General features: G+C 35.2%; 1 protein-coding gene across 1 annotated transcript in view; it reads left to right on the top strand.

The window, feature by feature from the left end:
• Nucleotides 1-21439, top strand: part of LOC148953591 (putative glutathione S-transferase 5) — a 43761-nt gene extending 22322 nt beyond the window's left edge. Inside the window, exons 3-4 of the mRNA XM_089087750.1 lie at nt 11262-11410; nt 21235-21439. Coding sequence (XP_088943876.1) covers nt 11262-11410; nt 21235-21402 — 317 coding nt within the window. The 3' untranslated portion in view covers nt 21403-21439. The remainder of the gene's footprint in view (nt 1-11261; nt 11411-21234) is intronic.
• The last annotated feature ends 2264 nt before the right edge of the window (nt 21440-23703 follow it).

Below are 23703 nucleotides of genomic sequence, written 5' to 3'. Positions count from 1 at the left end.
TTACTCGACGGAACAAAGGAGAATTTACATTACCAATCCATTTGAGAATGAAAGAATTTTCCTCAATGAGAATTTACGTGAGGCTCTTGGTTTTAAAAAGGTGCTATTTACCAAGGTGGTATTTTACGCGGGGGTATTTTCCGCGGGGGGAGGGTATTTTCCACAGGGTTATTTTCTGGGGGATATTTTCCGAGGGGGAGTATTTTCTGGGGGTGTTTTCTGCGGGGGTATTTTGTGGGGATATTTTCTGCAATTTTTTTCCGGGGGGGGTGTTGACGCCGGCCATTACATATGCATAGTGTGTTATGACTTAATTCAAAGTCTCCCTCGAAATCTTCTGAAATTTCTTCCTTCATACCTTTAGCCTTAGTAGTAGTATTAGTAACCGCAATAGATTTTTTGGCCTTATTTTGGCTCTTTGTTCCGGCCCTTTTCTCCTGCATTGGGTTCCCCATAGCGCAATGAAATAAATATATAGAACCTTTTGTCCCATAAGCTGACGGCTTTAAGGTCCGAACTGATCAAGGGCACCTCTCATGCCAAAATGTTTGATCCTTTTGACCTATAAACTGATTCCTGAAGATTACGAGTCAATCACACACTTAATTACAAACAAGCCCCTGACCCTTTTGTTTCAATACAAAGCTTACCCGTAAGCAATTGAAAATTTGCATTATTAACTGCCCTTGATCTAGGGACTGTGGGGTTCATATAATCCCCGAAATGTTTGTCTGAATATTCCTCCATTTCTGATTGAGTCCCACAGTGATGTCAGCCACCTTTGTTACGCATATGATATAATTTTTTTATCAGATGATATCCAGGTTCTCCAAAATACAGTTTGCTCTGATTTTAATGAGATTGGGCTTCAAGTCGTATCCTCTAAAACTGAGCTTCTCGTCTACGTTTCGTCTCAACAACCTTGCGTTACTATCAATGTTGGCCCAGAAACAATTTATGCACCGTCCTCTCTAAATTATTTAGGTCTCCTCTTAGTAGCAAATGTTAAAAATACCAAAACACTTGTTATCTTGTTGTTGAAAGGAAAGCTTAGAAAATCGTACGGGCTGCTTGCTCGAGTTAAAGGCCAGTTTCACAAAATAACCCTGGGCAGACTTTACAACGCTTTTTTGGCACCGCATGTCTTCTTCTTAGTCCCTTTGTGGAGCTTTTTCACATTATCTGAGCGAAAGAAAATTCGATCTTTACTCTTCCGCTTTTGCAAATATCTTCTGCAATTGCCACTTTGGACTTGCAACCGGTACATTTCGAGTAGATATGGCGTTTTTGATATTTCTTCAAAAATGGATCAGCTTGTGGACAGGTTCCGTAGGCATCGAGGAAAAATTGTCGACTTTCCACTGAATTGTTTAGCTCCAATTGTGTTGCTTAAGTAGTCGAGATATTTTTTTGTGAGTTTTTTCATGTTTACCGGTTTCTATTTTTATTTTATTTTTCTGTATTTTTTTTATTCCTCAAAGTGCATTTTGCGTATGTAAAGAGGGTTTAAATAAATTGTTATCAATAGGGCTCTCTGATAAACTGAATCTGATAGTGGGATTTTCATTAATATTTATTTACTTTTTTCCTTTTTTTTGGGTGGGGGTGGGGTAGAGGGGTGGCTCTTTTTCTAAAATCGTGCCAATTTTCACGGAATCCTATTGTTTGATGAGCTACAGTAAACTTAATGAACTTTACATATTTGGAGTAAGCATAAAAATTCAATTCACTCGTGACAAGCTCCAAACTTTGCTGATGGAATTTTGTACTTACTAATTGATGATAAAGATGATGATCGTTATCTTTAGTTAGTTGCTTCAATAGTTCCCACAGTTTTTCGTATTATGTCTCAGAAAGTTTTGAAGCTTTAGACTTCACAACAACTGAAAATCAAATGTTATTCTATAATATTTTCTTCTTTTTAAGGCTATTCCATCCAACTTTATGGAAAGTCAAGTGACAAATCGTTCGTTAATTTGTGATTGCTTCGTTTATTAATTTGCGATTGATTCAAACGATTGCTTCGACAAATTAAAATGATTACTTAAGAAATACCAACTGACGTTTTAAAGTTTTGCTCAGGCGTAAATTTTCTATACTTTGAATACTTTTTTTCTGCTTCAGACCAAATACATTGGACTGCAATCTAAATTTTATGACAATAATCTTAACATACAATGAAAGTTTTAACTATCTTCCTTTTGGAAAATTTCAGTTAGATGGGGCGAGAGATTTTTAATCAAACAGATTTGGGGGACAGGCTTATTCATGAACCGCATCAAAATCCAGCATGTCTTTGCACTGAATCAGGAATTGGCCCGTTTGACTTAAGTAAGGAATCAAGTTGTTTTTAAACTAAGAACAACTGGATTTTTTTTTCTTTTTTTTTATGCAGCGAATCAGAACTATCCTCAACAAAGTTTGTTGGGAACAAAGTCAGGTATTAGCTCATTTTTGTAACGATTAATTTAAAAAAGCAAAGTTTTTCATAGGGAAGCAAATAGCGAAGTTGAAACTTAAAACGGACAAAAATTATTACTTCATAGCCTATCTAATATACATTAATAAAACTAGTACAAATAAAACAACTAATTTTAATTATTTGTGTTTCTAGGATTATAGAATACTAGCGCTTTACTGAAAACACAAAAGTAAAGCATAAAAACAGGAATATTGATTTGGGAGTCAAAAATTTGTATGCAGCCTGACAACGATAAATTAATCTGTAAAGCTTTTCATAGTCTTACACCATTTGTGACGTAGGTAACTTTCAGTATACAATTAAAATTATCTTAAAAACATAAGCGTAAAATTAAGTAATTTTTAATAGCCACAAAGTCATTGAACAGCATACAGAAATATTGGACTGATTTATCAGGTAGCATTTTTGTCTGACCAGCTATAATACCAATAGTGAGTAATATATAATCTTGAATTGTAGGCAATATGCTTTAATATTACTTGAAATGAAGATCAAATAAGACGTAGTATGGACTCTGGAAATCTGGTTATTTCTCTCTATACAACAGTGAATATCAAGCTATGATACAAATTCTAAACCTAGTCTATAGTCCTAATACTATCAAGATGGCTTTACTTCGAACTTGTCTACAAGCTAATCATGACATGTCCTTTTCACAACCAAAACCAAAGCCAGTCATTGAACTGAGTCATTGTGCAGAAGTGATACCAATTAAACGAAAAAAATTAATAAAGCAACAATCTTAAAAATGTTTATTTTTATTCTGTAAAAAGTGTCTATAATTGGTTTGCTCTTACTGTACCAAAACTCCTATACTATTTTGTGTTTTCAGTAAAGCGCTAGTTTTCTATAATCCTAGAAAAATAATTAGAAAAATAATAAAGGAAACATAATTAGTTGTTTTATTTCTACTAGTTTTATTGATATATATTAGGTAGGTTGTGAAGCAATAATTTTTTCCCGCTTCAAGTTTCAACTTCTCTCTTTACTTCCCTTGGATTTTTTTTTTTAATTAATATTTGCTCGTTTTTTATTAAAATTTGGTGTAGGAAAACCGCCACCATGATCTTTTAAATTTATTAATTAAAAAAACTTTTCCCACAAAATAAGTATTTCAAAGAAAAGTAAAGAACTCCATTAAGCAAAAAATGAGAAAAAATAAAATCAAATAATCTACGAAGCGTGAAACTACTGCAAATCAGCAATGATAAATAAATGAAACCCAAAACGACCAGAAATTACAATAAATAACCAAGTCAAACTAAAACCGAACAGAAATTAACATTATTTGGGTTCAAAACCCCTATGCCTTCCCCAGGCCAGAACATAATTTGCACTTTAATAAAAAAAATTTAAATGTTCTTTCTTTTATAACTTTAATAAATCAAATAATATTAACATTTTGATTACTAAATATCAGTATATGTATATTAAACTGACAATGCACATTCATTTGTATTTTTTTAAAGAAAATCATACATTATACCCACATCGATCTTTACCATAAAAATGTCAAGCCTTCAAATCACTTTCGACTATTTAAAAGGGCACTAGGCCTTTCGATTTCCAATCGAATGAGCTCTTTTTGAGTTTCTACGACAACATTTTCTATAGACACCTTATATGCCCCCAGGGCATAAATTACAACCCTTACCCTAAGGGCTGTGAGGGTGGTTGTCATCCTCTAAGACATAATTTCCAGAACTTTCAACTACGTTAAAAAAAATGGCTATCTCAAAATTTTGATTGGATGTTTTTGGGAAAATGGTTAGTCACTCTCCAATCACTTTCAGCTATGGAAATTAAAAGGGCTTTCAATAAAAACCTTATATGCCCCCAGGGCATAACTTACAACCCTTGCCCAGAGGGTGGGGGGGGGGGTCACCCTCAAAGACCTAATTTCCAGAACTTTCTACTACGTTGAACACAATGACTATCTGAAAGTTTCCATTGGATGTGTTTAGGGGAATGGTGCACGTGAGAGGGTGGTTAGTTACCCTACAATCACTTTCGACTATTAAAAAGGGCACAAGCCCTCTCAATTCCAAATTGAATGAGCCCCTTTTGAAATTTATACGACAACTCTCACTATAAAAACCTTATATGTCCCCAGGGCATAACTTACAACCTTCGCCCTGGGGCTCTGGGGGGTTTGTCATCCTCAATTACATAATTTCCAGAACTTTTAGCTACGTTGAACAAAATGGCTATCTCTAAACTTTGATTGCATGTGTTTCGGGCAAAGATGGGTGTGGGAGGCGGGTCAATTACTCTCCACTCACTTTCGACTATTAAAAAGGGCAATTTCAATTTCCAAACAAATGAGCCCTTTTTGAAATTTCTACAACAACTTCCTATATAAACCTTATATGCCCCCAGGGCATAACTTACAACCCTTGCACTGAGGGCTCTGAGAGGCTATCATCCTAAAAGACCTAATTTCCAGACCTTTTGACTACGTTGAACAAAATAGCTATCTCAAAATTTTGATTGGATGTTTTTGGGGAAATGGTGGGCATGGAAGGGGTGTTAGTTTCATTCCAATCACTTTCGACTATTAAAAAGGCATTAGCCCTTTCAATTTTCAATTGAATTAGCCCTTTTTGATGTTTTTACAACATAGATTTCTATGAAAACCTGACATGCCCCTAGGGCATAACTTACAACCCTTGCCCTGAGGGTTTTAGGGGGAGGGGTTGTCATTCTTAAAGACCTAATTTCCAAAGTTTTCAACAACGTTGAACAAAATAGCTATCTAAAAATTTTGATTGGATGTGTTTGGGGAAAAGGTGGGCGTGAGAGGGGCAGTAGTTGCCCTTAAGTCCCTTTCGACTATTAAAAAGGGCACTAGCCCTTTGAATTTCAAATCGAAATGTCTCTTTTTTAAGTTTCTACGACAAAGATTTCAATAAAAACTTATATGCCCCCAGGGCATAAATTATAACCCTTGCCCTGAAGACTGTGGGGGGAGTTTTCTGCTCAAAGGTACAATTTTCTGAACTTTAAACTGCGTGAAACAAAATGGCTATCTAAAAATTTTGATTGGATGTGTTTGAGGAAAAGGTGGGCGTGAGAGTGGGGTTAGTTGTCCTCGAATCACTTTCGACAATTAAAAAGGGCACTAACCCTTTGAATTTACAATCGAATGAACCTTTTTCAAGTTTCTACGACAAAGCTTTCAATAAAAACCTTATATGCCCCAGGGCAGAACTTATAACTCTCGCCCTGAAGACTGTGGGGGGGGGGGGGTTGTGTCCTGCTCAAGGGTGTAATTTCTTGAACTTTAAACTGCGTGAAACAAAATGGCTATCTCAAAATTTTGATTGGATATGTTTGGGGAAATGGTGGGGGGAGGGGTGTTAGTGGCCTTCCAATCACTTTCAACTATTAAAAAGGGCACTAGCCATTTCAATTTCCAATCGAATGAGCCCTTTTTGAAGTTTCTATGACAACTGTTCTATAAAAACCTTATATGCCCCCAGGGTATACCTTACAACACTTGCCTTGAGGGCTCTGGGGGAGTTCCCTCCTCAAAAACATAATTTTTATCTGGAAATCTACTACTCTGAACAAAATGGCTATCTAAAATTTTTGACTGGATGTGATTGGGGATAAGGTGGGCGTTAGAGGGGGGTTAGTTGCCCTCAAATCACTTTCGACTATTAAAAAGGGCACTAGACCTTTGAAATTCCAATCGAATGAGCCCTTTTTGAAGTATCTACAACTAAGATTTTAATAAAAACTTATATGCCCCCAGGGCATAATTTATAACCCTTGCCCTGAAGACTGTGGGGGGAGTGTCCTGCTCAAAAGTATAATTTCCTGAACTTTAAACAACGTGGAACAAAATGGCTGTCTCAAAATTTTGATTGGACGTGTTTGGGAAAATGGTGGGCGTGGAGGGTGTGTTAGTGGCCTTCCAATTACTTTTGACTATTAAAAAGGGCACTAACCATTCCAATTTCCAATCGAATGAACCCTTTTTGAAGTTTCTACGACAATGCGTTCTATAAAAACCTTATATGCCCCCAGGGCATAACTTACAACCCTTCTCCTGAGGGCTTTTGGAGGGTTGTCATCCTCAAAGACATAGTTTCCAGAACTTAAAACTGCGTTGAATAAAATGGCTATCCCAAAATTTTGATTGGATGTGTTTTGGGAAAAGGTGGGCATGAGAGGGGAGCTAGTTGCTCTCCAATCACTTCCGACTATTAAAAAAGGCACTACCCCTTTGAATTTTTAATCGAATGAGCCTTTACTGAGGTTTCTACGACAACGCCTTCTGTAATGAAAAAAATCTTATACGCTCTCAGGGCATAACTTACAACCCTTGCCCTGAAGGCTGTGGGGAAGTTTCCTCCTCAAAAACATAATTTATATTTGGAAATCAACTACGCTGAACAAAATGGCTTTCTCAAAATTTTTATTGGATTTGTTTCGGGGAATGGTGGGCGTTAAAGGGGTGTTAGTTGCCTTCCAATTACTTTCGACTATTAAAAAGGGCACAAGCTTCTCCAATTTACAATTGAATGAGCCCTTTTTGAAGTTTCTACGACAACTTCTTCGATACAAAGCGCCCTGCTCTAAAGGAAAAAAAATAATAAATAATACATTGTGCCAACATCGTTCTTATATGCGCTCAGGGCATAACTTAAAACACTTGCCCTAAGGGTTGTGGGGGAGTGTCCTCCTCAAAAACATATTTTTTATCTGGAAATCAACTACGCTGAACAAAATGGCTATCTCAAAATTTTGATTGGATGTGTTTGGGGGAATGATGGGCGTGGGGGGGCTAGTTGCCCCCCAATCACTTTCGATTATTAAAAAGAGCACTAGCCACTCCAATTTCCAATAGAATGAGCCCTTTTCAAAGTTTCTGCGACAACTCCTTCGATACGAAATGCCCGGTTATGGAAAAAAAATAATAATACATTGTGCCAACATCTTTCTTTACTTAGGCAGCGCTATTGCGCTGCCTATTATACAGAATAATTTCTCTTCGTTTAAAGTTTTAGTGTCACTCCTTAGTTTCAGTCGAAAACTTTTTTTAATATAATTTCTAACCATCACCGATCTAGGGAAGATAAGACACCTCTAGAAAATACTGCAGAGCACCTTGACAGCTACGAAAAACTTCCAGTTTATAACAAAAAGCTAATTATCCATACTTTACAAAACAATGCATGTTTTTCAGGAAAGTTCGTTTTTCTATGAACAAAAAGCTGTTTTTACTCCGTTGACTTCACCTGGAAAAGCAATAATGAAGACAGAGCTTTATAAATTACCTACTGACTAGTAGAAACTAGAAGGCTACTGTAACAAAAGAGAGCTGTTTAAGGGCTCATTTAAAAGCTTATTTTTATACCTAATCACTTTCTTTATAAGTTTGACTTGATAGTACATTCCCATAAAGTGCACTTTCAGTTGTTTCTCCCCATTTTTTTCAAATGAAAAAGTGCCTTTTCCAAAAAGGTGTGTTTTCAATACTTAGACAGGAGCAAAAAAATAAGGGGGCAAGGACGTTCCTTCCCCTCAATTACTGCCGTAACAACTAGCATACAGGCTTCATCTCAGAGTAAAGTTTGAAGGTTCAATTCAGAACTGTTGATGGTTTTGAGTTTCAGTTTTAGTTAATTTGTTTTCGCAATAATCTTTTTCTTTTAAGATGAGAGGTGATTTTTGAAACTTACTAAGAGGGTTTAGAGGGGAAGTATACATGAGGGGTTCTTATAGACCTCAAGTTAAGGGCTTTGGAACATAATTATTGCAATGGTACCGTTTTATGCTTTCAAACTCTTCCACTTAAGAAGAAGCACCAAAAATGCCGTTTTTAATGCTAGATGACACTTGTGGATGGTAAAATTGATAAAAAGCACGTAGATATGAGTAATAGGTTTAAAATGAGCCTTCCTGGGGTTTGCTTTGAAAAATGAGAGCATCACATTTGCAAAAACAGTGGATTACCTGAAAAGTAATCATAAGAAGGGACAAACCGTGATAGAAAAAAAAATCCAAGCAGGAATCGAACGCATGATAATCTAATTTTAAGTCCATCACTGTACTAACAGAACCACGCCAGTAACAATGTATTTTAATATATTGGTGTTTCTAGGACTATAATTGCGTAGCTTTTTAAGGGAGCCTGGATGAGGAACATGCGGGCGGTGTTCTTACAAATCTCATGTTAAGGGTTTTGGGCCATAATTATTAAAATGATACCGTTTTATACTTCCAAGATTTTCCACTTAAGAAGTGGCACAAAATATGTTGTTTTCAGTGCTATATCTCACTTAAAAATGGTAGAATTGATAAAAAGCACGTAGATATGAGGAAAAGTTTTTAAATTATCCATTATGAATCACTCTAAAAAGTTCTGGTAGCCCACTAGTCCCAGATTTTCCACTTGAGACATGGCACCAAAAGCACCGTTCTTAGTGCCAATTGAAACTTGCAGATGGTGGAATTTATAGGAAGAACGTAAATATGAGCAATATTTTTTATATGAGCTATCACAAATCTATCTATGATGTTCTGGTAGCCCGCTAGCCCCACCCTTTGAGAAATGGCATAAAAAATGCCTTTTTTCGTGCCATATAGCACTTTCAGGTGACAGAATTTGTGTAAACCACGTACTTATGACAAATAAATTTTAAATGAGCTCTTAAAAACCTCTCTATGGTTTTCTAGTAGCCCGCTAGGCCTGTAAAACAGAAGAAGAAAAAAAGACCGTTTTAACGGTTTTTAACTTTTAGTTACTCTTTACTAGGTTGCAGCTACTGCTTCAGTCATGACAAAGAGTTCAATGCAAATCTTCCCAAGAATCTAGTTAACATTAAAATCTCTAAAATCTAACAAATGGTAGAATTTGTAAAAACCTAATAATATAATAGCAATAGCTTTTAATTGAGCCATTGAACATCTATCTATGATTGTGTGGTAGAATGGTAATGTTGCAGTAGCTTACTGGTGAGCAGACAATTTATGAAACTTACTAAGGGGGCTGGGAGGTGAAGTGTACGGTTTCTAAACCTCCAGTTAAGGGTTCTGGAACATAACTATTACAATAGTACCTGTTTTGTACTTCAGAGCTTTTCAACTCAAGAAGTGGCACCAAAAGTGTTGTTTTCAGTACTATAAGTCACACTTACGAATGGTAGAAATGATAAAAAAAAAAGGTAGATATGCGCAATAGCTTTCAAATGAGTGATTAAATATAACTCTTAAAATTTCTGCTAGCCCAATAGCCCCAGCTTTTCCACTTGAGACATGGCACAAAAAGTGCTGTTTTTAGTGCCATTTGGAACTTGAAGATGGTGGAATTTATAGGAAGAACGTAGACATGAACAATGTCTTTTATTTGAGCTATAAAAAATCTGTCTACGATGTTTTGGTAGCCCGCTAACGCCACCTCTTGAGGAATGGCACAAAAATGCCATTTTAGTGCCACATGGCACTCGCAGATGGTGGAATTTATAAAAAAAACACATGAATATGAGAAGTAGCTTTTGAACGAGCCTTTAAGAATTTCTCTATGGTGCTCTAGTAACCCGCTAGGCCTAGAAAAAAAAACGAGAGATAGATCAGTGCTACCGATGCGGATTTTCCTTGTTGTTCAAGGTGGGGGACGGTAATTTCGCTGTTTAAGGTTTTCGACCATACTGATTCCAATTGTACACTTTTCATTTTGATCTGATGCCATTTTAAAGGGGTTTCAGGCTTTTTATCGAAGACACCATAAATTTCTTTTCGCAGTAAACTTTTACTTTTAAGACGAACTGAAATAATAGTTTCCATTCCTGAATCAGTGTCAGATGGCATTTTTTTCACTGGGCAGTTTTTTTCAAAACGCGTATTTTAGCTTTTAGTTACTACGAGATGTGGTTCGCTCTTTATTAGGTTGCAGCTACTGCTGCAACCCTGACAAAATACTTGATTTGAACAGAATCAAGATTTGGGCTTTTTTCTTTACTGAGTCTGTACTTGGCTTGTTTTTCATCAAATCCATACACAGCCTTGCTCATTTCTGCAATGAACCCGAACTTGGCCCGTTTTGCACTGACTTTTGCAGTTTATTTTATTTTTCTACTGAGCCAGGACTGGAGCTCATTTTTGCACCGAGTCATGGCTTAGTTCGTTTTTGCAATACAAATGATCGCTGCTGGGACATATCTTATTTTTGCAGCGAAACTGGAAATCCCAGGGTGATTGTAGTTTAAACAAGGTGAAATATAACGACCTTTCCACAACAGATATACACGATTTACGGATAGGGGTTCTGATCCTATTTTGTATTCAAGTCTATAGGTTCAAAATCTTCGCGTTATTTTGGTTTCAAAATGTGAACAATACCTATTTTTTCTGCTAAAATGGAAAAATGAAGAATGAACCAATAGCGTAATTCGAGGCCGTTGACCCCTGGTGATGCTTGGGAAATTGTCCCCTTAAATACTTTTTCTGTGGAACTTTTGACAATTTTGTGTGAACTCGTAACATGAAAAGTTTGAGCTGAAGCTTTTGGTAGCTAGAGAGGTATGAAGCAGCATAAAAGAGCCCATAAGGGATCTGGTTGCCTTCCAATCACTTTTAATCCTTAAAAAGAGCCTAAGAAATTTCAGTTACCTATTAAAATGAGCCTGTCTTAAGTTGTTGCGACCATAGGTTTTATACAAAATGGCAGGAAAAAAAATATGAGTCTGCATTGACTCTGAGAGGCATAATTCAATTTTATTCTCTGTATAGCTAAATTAAAAGCTTATTACGTTATCATTAACTGTTTCAGCAACAAGAGCAGTAAACCCTTTACGAGAAAAGGACGGAGCCAGAAGAAAATCATTAATTCCTGATATATTGGCTTCGGTTTTGCCATTACTAGAGAAGGTGGAAGCCCGTCTTGCTGCCAATCCTAGTGGGTGGCTTGTAGGAAACAAGGTAGTCTCTATCTCTCTCTATCTCTCTCTCTCTCTCTCTCTCTCTCTCTCTCTCTCTCTCTCTCTCTCTCTCTCTCTCTCTCTCTCTTTCTCTCTCTTTCTTTCTCTTATTATAGTCCTTACTTCAATAAGACTGGTTGTATTTTAATTGTTTGTGAATTATTCGCAGGATTTTGACTCTTGTTGATAGAAGAGCATCGCCAAGTGCTGAAAACCATGTTATGACCAAGATGAGCCCAGGATTGCACAAAGCCTCCATTCCTACTAAGGGTCCCAGGGACTTCTTGCTCTCCGGTTCTAAGCCGGCTTAAGCCCTTCGGTATAGACTTCAGAAGATATGTGATCCCCGTCCTGCACTAGTATCTGGGATCATCCCTTTTCCTGGGGCCAAAATAATTTCAATGATTTAAAGAACATGACAATTGGAACTTGGAATGCTACCACGTTTAAAAATGACTATCGTATCAACCTTTTGACTGGCGAATTCAGACGATTTGATCTGGACTTATTAGGAGTTTCAGAAACTCAAATCTCAGGGGTAGGAAGCATGAAATTTGGTGATATAGAATTTGTTTACTCAGGCAGGAACGATGGGGTACATAGACAGGGAGTAGGTGTCATGATGAATAAGGAATCTACTAAGTCTTGTTTAGGCTGGGAAGGTATTAGGAATAGAATATTAATTGCTCATTTTATGACCAAAAAGTTCAGGTTAATAGTTATAGTAGTATATGCCCCTGTAGGGCCGACTGACGGAGATACTAGTGACTCAGATGAATTTTACTTACAGTTGCAGGAGCAAATGCACAGGATCCCAGGTAGAAATATGATGTTTTTACCAGAAGATTTTAACGCCCTGGTCGATAGAAATAGGAATAAATGGTATCCTAGCCTAGGTAAATTTGGTATAGGAGAAGAAAACAGTAATGGCTACAGATTTTTGCAATTTTGTAGGTATAATAAATTAGTTATTTCCAATACGGTGTTTGGTCATAAAATGGCCCATAAGTTAACATGGTATTCACGTGATGATAAGACAGCAAACCTTATTGATTATGTTATAGTAAACCGAAGTCTTGCAGGATCAATACAAGATACTAGGGTATATAAGAGTATTTTTATTGATGTTAAAAGTAAAGATCACCATCTAGTAGTGTCGAGGGTTAGTTTAAAGCTAAAATTTCGGAAGGGTAACTACCTCCCGGGACGTTATGATGTTGGTAAGCTCCAGTATGAGAATTTGAAAGAAACTAACCAGGAACAGCTGAATATTATAGTTAAGAGTTTAAAATTTGACTATATGGAAAATTTGTTGTTTATTAATGTGGAAGATGGTTGGAATAATTTTAGAAAAACTATTTATGAAGTTGCTGATGGTTTCTCAGGGAAGAAAGCTAACAGTGCAGCTAGGAATATTAGTGAAAAAGCTTTATGTTTAATAGAGAGGAGAAGGATCTTGTACAAGAATTTTCTGAGTGATTGATCATATGAAAACACAAAAAATGTAAAGAAAGTGGAGAAAGCATTAAAATATGAAATAAGGAGGTGTGAAGTGGAGGTCATGGATAAAATTACTGAGGATCTGGAAGATGCAGCTAGTAGACGGCATAACAGTAAAATATTGTATTGGCATGTTAATAAAGTGAGAGGGAGTATTCTAATCCGGGCTTGTCCCAGTTAAAGATAGGAACGGGGCCACAATTAGTGATAAGTAAAGAGTTAAAGAGAGATGGGCAGAACATTTTGAGAATGTGTTAAACCGAGATAGAGCTGCAGGACAAGATATAGAGGAAAATGAAAAAGTTTGTGATACCTTGGTTCTGAAGCCAGATTTGTTTTTGTGAGGAAGAATTAGCGACGGTACTAAAAGATTTAAAAAAAAAAAATAAGGCCCCAGGTTCTGATAGTGTGGTAAACTAGTTTCTTAAATATAGTGGCTATGAAATTAAAAGTAAGTTACTGAATATTATGACTATGATTTTACGAAAAGAAAAACTACCTAGCAATTTTAAGGAAACCTCAATTAAACCACTGAATAAGAAAGGTGATAAGAGTGAGCGGGGTAACTAATAAGGCAATAGCCTGATCTCTGTAGGTGGCAAATTACTTATTAGTATAATACTATTCAGACTGAGTGATGCTGTAGACAAAGTTTTAAGAGAAGAGCAGTGTGGTTTCAAAAAAGGTAGAGGATGTGTCGACCAAATTATCAATCTTAGGTTAATAATTGAGTTTAATAATGGTTAATAATTAGCCGTTAAACAGCTTTTGTCCTCAGTTTTATAGATTATGAGCACGCGTTCGATTCTACTGATAGAAGAGCTTAAGCAAAGGTCTTATCCTTGTATGGTATACCAGACAAATAAATTAAAGTGATTAGTAATATGTACGAGAATAATACTGCTGCGGTTAAAGTAGGAAATGAGGTTAGCAGTTGGTTTTGTATTAAATCAGGATTTAAGCAGGGTTGTGTTCTATCCCCTTTATATGGGTCATTTTGATGGACCTTGTCTTAAGGAGCATAGGAAAGGCAACGGGAGACCACCGTATCAAATGGGGAGAAAAAACTCTCCTGGACCTAGATTATGATTTAAGCATCCTTGATGAAAATGTCAGCAAAATTAATAAACTTTTAAATGTTTTGCGATTTCAGGGTGCTAGAATAGGTTTAAAATTAATGTTAAGAAGAATGAGCCACTAGGGCTCGGAATAAGTGAAGATGAAAAGGTGACGTTGGGTAACAAAATATTGATCAGGTGATTTGATAGTGTTATTAGTAAAGACAGTGGGAGCATTGAAGATTAATGTAGTTAAATGTAGAATAGCCATGGTTCAGGGTGTTTTTTCACAGAAAAAAAAAATAGAAGAATAGGAAGATAAGTCTGCAAACAGAGATTAAAATATTAAAAGCTACAGTGATGACAGTGGTCAAATATGGCTCTGAAGCATGGGCGCTCCGAAAAGCGGAAGAAGATTTGGTAGATGTTTTCCAGAGAAATTGCCTACGGATTGTTCTGGGTACCCGGCTGACTGACTTATTTCAAACAGTAGGCTGTATGGAAAAATTTGGTTCAATCCCGCTTTATAGGGCTATTAAATAAGAAAAAACAAGTTTTTTCGTTAGAAAGTAAGGAGCACCATTAAAACTTAAAACGAACAGAAATTATTCCGTATATGAAAGGGGCTGTCCCCTCCTCAACGCTTCACTCGTTGTTAGTAGCAGTAGTAGTAGGTAGCCCCATTACGATCTAGATCAATTTCAATTCGTTCCAATTTTCCATCAGCCTAAAACTATTCTAAATTTTCTCTAAATTATAAAGGCGCTATATTCATTTGTTAGGTAGTTTTTTTTCATATTTTATCTGCCCTCGGATTTAAATTTTTTCCTGTGAACACGGTACTTGCCATTCAAATACTACGCCTTGCCAGCCCTTTCCCTTTCAATTTTCATATTAAGCTGGCATCCTCTCGAGTTATAACTGCGCGGGGTTTTAGTAGGTATTTTTTTTTTTACCATAAAAACTGGAGTTGTAATAAAGAATCAGACTTTAGCGTAAAGAGCGAGATGTTGAGGAGGAAGCAGTCCCTTTCATATACGGAATAATTTCTGTTCACTTTATATTCTAGTGTCTCTCGTTACTTTCAGTTGAAAAACCTGATTTTTTTTTTCATTTAATCTTTAACTGGGACAACTTCCAATTGAGTGTTCCCTCTCAATTTATTAACTATTATTCCGTCTGGCCTTACCTTTCAGATCTTCGACAATTTCATCCACGGTCTCTATTTCACACCTCCATAATTCACATTTTTATGCTATCTCCACTTTCTTTACGTTCCTCTTGTTTTCATTTGATCTAATACTCATATAATCCTTGTAAAGGCCCATCCTCTTCTCTATTAAGCATACAGCATTTTCACTAATATTCCTAGTTGCGTTTCTAAGTTTCTTCTATAGCACTATCAGCTTCTAAGTTTCTTCTATAGACTATCAGCGACTTCAAAAACTATCATCCTAAAATTGTTCCACCAATCTTCTACATTATCAAATTTAAACTCTTAAGTTTAGCATCCAACTTTTCCTGGAAAAATTCTCTCAGGTTCTCATCTTGGAGTCTACCAACGTCATAAACTCTCGGAAGGTAGTTACCCTTCCCAAATTTCAGATAGATAGATAGATAGATAGATTTATTTTCCATATACCAGTAACATAATTACATAACAATCTACAAATCCCCACAAAGGCTCCATGGCCTGTAGGAGGGGGATTATGAAAAGATCAAATAAACATTAAACATTTAAACGCTTAATATTTAAAAAATATAAAAAAAACGTTAAAATTTAAAAAAAAAAAAAAAACCATTTTAAATTTTAAAATTTAAACCATTTTCTTAAAAAAAAAAAAAAAAAAAAAAAAAAAAAAAAAAAAAAAAAAAAGGAGAGTTCACTAAATAAGCTTTATCAAACTACAGTGAATCACAACATCTATATATAAATATAAAAAAATAATAAAAAAAAAATTAAATGAAATTAAAAGTAAAGAAAATTAATCACATGAAAACAAATATTTTTTTACTAGTCTTTTGAAGGTGCCAAACGAGTGGCATTCTCGAGCCGAATCGGGGAGGGTGTTCCATATCAAATGACACGCAACAAGAGGATTAAAAAACCCTAGCTTTAAATAGCCCTAGAAACTACTAGATGGTGATCTTTACTTTCTACATCAGTATGTCTACAGCACACCTATATACCCTAGTATCTTGTATCGAACCTTTTAGCCTTCATTTTACAATAGCCTATTTGATAAGGTTAGCTGTCTTACCATCATGTGAATACCATGTTAACTTATGGGTAATTTTGTGACTATTTACTGTATTGTTTATAACGAGATTGTTAGGCCTAAAAAATTGCAGCAGCGTTAAACCATTGTTGTTTTCTTTTCCTACACTAAATTTACCTAGGCTAGGATACTGTCTATCTCTATTTCTGCCAACATGGGCATTAAAATCTCCTAATAAAAACACCATATTTCTACCTGAAACTCTGTCTATTTGCTCCTGTGAATTTACCTAGGCCAGAATACGATCTATCTCTATTTCCACCGACATGGACATAAAACCCCCCTAATAAAAATACGGTTTTTCTTCCTGGGCTCCTCTTTATTCCCTCCTGTAGCTAAAATCAAAATTAATCTGAGTCACAACTGTCTCCATCAGTCGGTTCTACAGGGGCATATATAGCCCCGGCGCCACGCCGGCGGATCGACCGAACGCCACCGACGAGAGGCCGAGTCGACCGCCGCCGAAGTGTCGCAAAGCCCTGGCGCGCCGCAGACGCGCCGCCGCCGGCAAAGGCGGTGGCGTTTTCGGTCGACTTTGAATTAATTTTGCGGCAATTCTTTATTGCGTCAACCGCAAAGTCGGAGCTTTTCCTTCTCGTGTGGTTTAATATTTCGATTTTCCTGATTAGAAATCAAGCAGGGCTTTCACTATCCACGAATTCTCGGGTATTTCTCCGAAAATCTATGCGTCACCCCGAAAAAAAATTTGGTTCCTCGAATCCCCGAAAATCACGCAATCACGGGCCACCCCTTGCGATTTATCACCAGCGACTTTCCCTGCCAAATATTACTTTGCATACCATAATTCTTCACAACTCTCTTGTTCGTTAATTTTCGTCTCGTTTGTTACTTGCATAAAAACCAGACAGATGCAATATGCAATTGCAAATATTGCAATATACATATTTCTTCATATGCTGACAAAAAAAAGTATCGTCTTTATGAAATGAGTTTAAGTCATGTCGAATGCAGTTTCCCAATCGCTATTTCTTACATCATTCGTAGTCAAGAATTTTATTTTCAATTTGAATAGAATTATAGAACACATTCACTACTATACAGCTTCAGCCTTCAGTTGGATTTTGAAAATGACAGCCGACAGATTGTTTCTACAGCTGAATTGTGAGTTTGCAGAATTTTTTTTTGCTGTTTTTAGATAAGATTTTCTTAATGTTTAATGCTCAATTGTTGAACGCCTGATAGAAAATACAATCTTCTTTCTGAAACGCTTTTACCCCCCCCCCCTAAAAAAATACCCTTTTATTGAGACAAAATTTAGCTATAGACTAAGCTATGTACAAGGCTGGAGAATTAAATATTGAAACGGAAGTTACACCAAAAATATGATTCATAAATAAATTGTAAATTATTGCCTATAGGGGGGATAGGGGGCTATTATTTTTAAATGATAATACCTCACTTTTTTTATTGAAAACAGGGATGCCAAAAAGATAATTATTTTTTTCATTTAAAGTGGAGACAGAAGAAATTGATATCAAATTCCCTGGAAAACCATTGAAATGTTTTGATAGACCCAGGGCTCCCTATTGGAACTTGTTCATTGTTTTGGGTATTTTGCGATTTCTCATAGGCTACTGACCTAATTTGGCTTTTGCGTGTGCTCCCTTTTAATTAAATTCTTTGGATCTTATTGAATGCCACGGCGAATCTATGACTCAGTTTTCCAATAATTTGAGGTATATCTAAATAATTTTGCATTTTTTATTGTTGTCTTCGTACCCCTTTACTCATACCCTCAATTTTTTTTTCAAGGAACACTAAGCTGTTTAACGTTATTTTGCGTGTTTGTTTGAACCATATAATGGCCTAGTTAATTATTAAGTAAATTATTGTTCTAATATAAAGCTGTGACGGTATCCTATCAAGGTGGTATCCAGAGGGGGAGGGGGTAGGGAGGTATTCAATTTAAATGATAATATCTCGATTCTTTTTTTTGAAAGCAGGGATGCCAAAAAGTTATTTTTTTAATTTAAATCAGAGACGACATCCTATCAAGGTGGTATCCAGAGGGGGGGGGGTAGTGACCTATCATATTTAAATGATAATACCTGGATTTTTTTTGAAAGCAGGGATGCCAATAAGTTAATTATTTTTTTTATTTAAAGCAGAGACGGTACCCTATCAAGATGGTATAAAGAGGGGGGAGGGGCATTGGGAGTTATTATATTTAAGTGATAGTACCTTGATTTTTTTTTTTTTTTTATTGAAAGCAGGGATGCCAAAAAGTTGAAAAGTTGACAAAAATTGACAAGATTTCAGTGAGTTATACTTGATACAGCCCTTGTATAGTTTAATCGTCCAAAGGGAAAGATACATATGCGCCCAACCCGTTTTTTTTCTTATTGATGAAAACGGGTTTACTTTGAAAACATTAATTCATAAGTACCAGGCAGATTCACACTAAAACGAATTGGTGTGACGAAAGCAATATCGACATCCACACCTAACGTTGCGCTCGAGTGGCAATGGCGCCCTTGGTCCAGTGCCCAAGTTACATTAAAATCCCAGGCCATAATAAAAGCTTTCAATTTGGGAGGTTCAAGGAGGAGTCTTTGACAGTCTTATGACCTCAGGGTACTAGATGTTGCAACGTTCTTACGTATCTACAGTGATTTAAAAATTTCGATCGCCCCACAAATGATGGCCATAAATATGCACAAATATAAGAAGTGTAACATTTAGAATAATAAAACACTTTTTTTCAAAACTTAGAAGAAAAGCGAAAAAGGCTAAATAGCTTTAAATATGTTTGAACGCTATTTTAAAAAGAAACTCTTTGGAGATTTCCATGGAAATGACCATAGCAGAAGCTATGAGCCTGGGTTGGGATCAGAGAGGAGCCTTTGAGTATTTTGACCACAGGTGACTTATTGTTACGAGTTTCTTAAATTTGGTAATTTTTGTGAGCATTTGTAAATCAAAGCTTAAACTCAATAACTGATACTAAGTGTCCTAACATTTTGCTTGGATTAAAAGTGACGAACTAGGAAGAAAATCTCAACATCTTCCTGGAGCTACTTCAGTCTGCATATTATTTCATTTAATTATATTTAAAACAGATGAGCATTTCATTTTTTACCTAAGAAAATAGCTGGCCCTTCATTTTTCTTCATACCGAATTAACCATTAAGTGTTTTTTGTTTCATTGCAATTGAAGCGTTCTCATGTGAAGTGTTCATGATGTATTTTTCAATTTGATAAATTTACTCCTTTCAGATGCAGTTTATAATTCGACTTATATTAGGTATTTATGAGTTTTGTAATTTGGAATTAATCCCCAAAGGAAAAAACGAATAATATCCAAAAGAGCACCCAAAAGCAATAAACAGAAGCAGTTCAGCCTTAGCCTACATTAAAAATATTATAAAAAGAAGCAAAAAAAAATTTAAAATGCATTTTTTTTTAAATTTCTATTAAAAACTAGTTTTTAATAAAATAAGTATTTTTATGAATCCAAAAGACCAAAAAAAAAAAAAATCAATATCAAAGTCGCCCATTTCAACTGTTTTAAAGGTGACAAAACAGATATAGGCAAAGGGCATTATGAATAAATGAAGCTTCTAAGTTCAAACTTACATTCGAAGTTTTTACCCAGATAATTGAAGAATTTTGTGATACGGTATTTGAAGTTTTGTATGCAGTAATGCTCGATGAAAAAAACTACTATTTTTGATAATTATTTATGTTAAGAATAACTAGCTAATATATACTTCAACTACTCGTATTATGCAAGGGTTCTGAAATGCCACAGCCATTTCGTTTCTACCATATTTCTACTTCTCTTGATGAATAACGAAGAAGACCAGTTTCCAGCCAGCGACTTGTGAATTTTTGAACTCATGAATAGGCTCGAATCTGTTGTAAATTTAAGCTGTGATTTGAGAAAGACTGATGAAAACATTAATGTTTGCGGTCAACATTAATCACGCCGGCGGCAGGCTATTTTTGCCCCCCCACCGCCTGTCTTTCCTCATCGGCGCGGTGCCGGGGTCTAGGCATATAACTTGTACTCTGCACTTTTTAGCGACTAGCATTCTATTATCAATACCTTCCCCACCTTAACAAGATTTGGCAGCTTCCTTATACATTATGAGCCCCACCTCCTTCCTAATCACCTCATCCTTCCTGTCTGAGGAAATAAATCCTATATCATCTAACCTTATTTTTCTACCCCTAGAATATGAGTTTCTGAAACTCCTGATAAGTTCAGCTCGAAGCGTCTGTATTCGTCATTCAAAATATCAATATGATAGTTGTTTTTTTTTTACGTTATGAGATTCGAAGTTGCAATTTTCATATTAATTAAATTATTGAAATTATTATGACCTTGAGAATAGCATTGATCCAAGAACCAAAACAGGACGAGGACTAACACGTCTCTAAACGAAGCGCTTAAGCCGGCTTAGAACCAGACAGCCAGTTACCTGGGACCTCCAGTTGAATGGAGACTTTGTGCAATCCAGGGCCCATCTTGATCAAAACATGGTTTTCCTCACTTGACGATGCTCTTCTATAAGCTAGAGTCGAAATCCTGCACAGACAATCTCAAGCCTATACGCTCTGATTCTTTATATATTCATGCCTACATGTATTACGCTACTACGGGGTAAGGGTGAAAAACTTCGTAATTGCGATTTTCTTTCTTTTTTTGTTATTAATCAAAAATTCTAGACTTAGTGTTAAACTTGCTTTAATTTTTTTTCCCCAAAACTGCAAACTTCAGATTCATCATAGAATTTAGCTTTGGAGCCTCCTTGTAACCTACTCTTAGGGGTTAGACACTTCGGATTAAAGTTTTGTCGAGAATTCAGATTATAATTTAAGCTTAAAGACTATAATTTCGCTTATAGCTTTAGCTTCAGCTCGGTTTTTCACTTCGAACCAAAACATCTTGAATTTCGATTAAAGCGTTATTTTAAACGTAATAAACAAAAAAGTAACTTTATTAATCATTATGATTTTTTCAGATTTCCTGGATTGATCTTCTATTTTTCTCGTCAACAGAATATTTCATCGCTGTATTTGGAAAAGAACCCTTTGCTAAATACACCCATCAGAAGGCACTATTCAAGAAAATCAAAGAAATACCTCAAATAGCCACTTATCTCACTACCAGAAAGGAAACTATTTTATAAGAGATTAATAATTTCATTAAAATATGCATACAAACAATTTTGTAACCTAGATGATGTTAGAAGTTACCAAGTTAGTTAGAAGACCGTAAATGGAAAGAAAAGTATCATACTTGCAATCGAAAGAGGCAAATAATTTACCTCTTTCGATTGTAAAAGTTTTAAACTGCCAAGGACAATGAAATATATATATATAATATATATATATATATATATATATATATATATATATATATATATATATATATATATATATATATATATATATATATATATATATATATATATATATATATATATATATATATATATATATATATATATATATATATATACATATCTATATGTATATATAGATATGTATATAAGTATATATATATATAAGTAAGTGTTATTATGCATCAACATATTTAACGTAATGCATTGATAAATCTAACTAAATAGTTTTGGTTATTTATTCTCACGTTTTAACGTGGTATTACTGACAAAAACCTTTTCCTATCAAATTTTTCTCATAAATTTTAAAATACTCTAAAGGAAAATATCTTAGAAAGTCTGGGCTTTCAGGTATGAACAAACCTAAGATGGGCTCGGAGGAAGGGGGAACATGTTTTATTCAGGTGTCCCTGGTACTTAAGAGTGATATCTGACTTTTCCTTCTTGTTCTTTCTTTTTTCAAGTTCGACGACCTAATAGAAGCAGAAGTACAAAGTTATCATTTGTCACTTTAATCATTACTAATTTAATAATTTTCTTATTGGTAATATTTCCCTATATTAGAAGAAAATGTGCTTTTTTATCATGGTGATTGCTACGATTTGCAGTACATTTTGACTGCGATAATTCAAAGCACGACATTTTACAAGACGTGAATTATGTAGGAGAGTGGAAAAATTAAAAATGCGCTTGGGATTTTTTGTTTCTTTTTTAACTATTTGTGACGCTTTTATTTGCACAAGAAAGGGTTTTTAGACTTCAAAGATTTGATAAAAAAAATAATTATGAAATCAGAAGCTCAATTTTCAAAGTATTTCTACAAGTGAGAAGGATAAAAGAAGATTTATTCATAGTTACCCAATAAGTATCCAGTAGCAACAATCGTTGCTACTACAAAAAAATAGCAACTATGATGGCTCCTAGGTCTGTAAATGAGGAGGATATGTAAGTCATTTAAGAAACAAAAAAGGAGGAAAATAAAGAATATATAACATTACTCAGCAAAAAAAGTAACAGAAGAAAAAAATATAGAAATTAAATAGACTGAAGATACTCAAGGCCGTACCCAGAGGGGGGGGGGTTTGAACCCCTCCCGAAATGTTTTTGACTTTAAAAACGTAACAAAAATTGATATAAACAAATTTTGTATGTGTTTTTTTTTAGGTTTTGTTGTTTATCCCCCCCCCCCCAAAAAAAAAATCTTTGAGTAAGACCCCCTCCGAAAAAAAATTATGGGTACGGCCTTGAAGATATGCTAATCAATCCTGCACAATAAGAGATTCGTCGTTACAAGTTTGAAATCTGACCTTGCAAAGGGAAAAAAGGAATATAAGGAACATTGGAGAAAGGTAAGAACAGAAAAGCAAAATAAGATATTTTAAAATGGATTAAAGCAGCCAAGTTTACGAGTCAAGTTTACAAATTTTTGCTATAAATCTAGGTTCTATGAAAATGTTACATAATAAATTTTGAAATGTAAAAGCCATTGTGTATTATGTTTAGCACTTTCGAATCAGTATCTCGACAGTATACCTAGAAAAAAAGAAGCTAGTTCTGATACAACATCTTTTCCATTAACTAGTGCAATAAAAAAACGACCTTTTGAAATGAAAACTATTTCCAACCAACTTCCGGATTTCCAAAGGGCAATAAAAATAAAAAGAGAATAAAAACCGATTTTAGATTGACCTTTTTGGTTGCTAGATTTTATTCGATTATCACCGAATTATTTAAAATAATTAACTCTTCTTTGAATCTTATCGTCTGTACTCTTCACTTTACTTCTTTACTTTATCATTTTCTTTACTTCTTATATAATTTTAAAATCAAAAGAGCGTGAACCACCATTCTTTGCAGCCATTCAGATGCAAAAATCACAAGTCTTATTAAAAGAGCATCGCTGGCCTTATAAAGGAAGTGGGAAGAGTTAGCGTCCAATCCCCGGGCTCTGTGACTCATAGGGTAAAAAGAATAGAAACACACTTCCGAGGCAAAAATACAAATACTGCGAAAACAAATCTAAATATTATTTACGATGTCTTTGTTTTGAAGTCAGAAAAATATTAACGATGTTTTTCAAAAGAGAAG

The sequence above is a fragment of the Artemia sp. Qi Xiang Cuo genome, chromosome 4 (assembly GCF_049724085.1).
Source record: "Artemia sp. Qi Xiang Cuo chromosome 4, ASM4972408v1, whole genome shotgun sequence".
Classification (NCBI taxonomy): domain Eukaryota; kingdom Metazoa; phylum Arthropoda; class Branchiopoda; order Anostraca; family Artemiidae; genus Artemia; species Artemia sp. Qi Xiang Cuo.
This window is presented reverse-complemented; position numbering and strand designations above follow the sequence as displayed.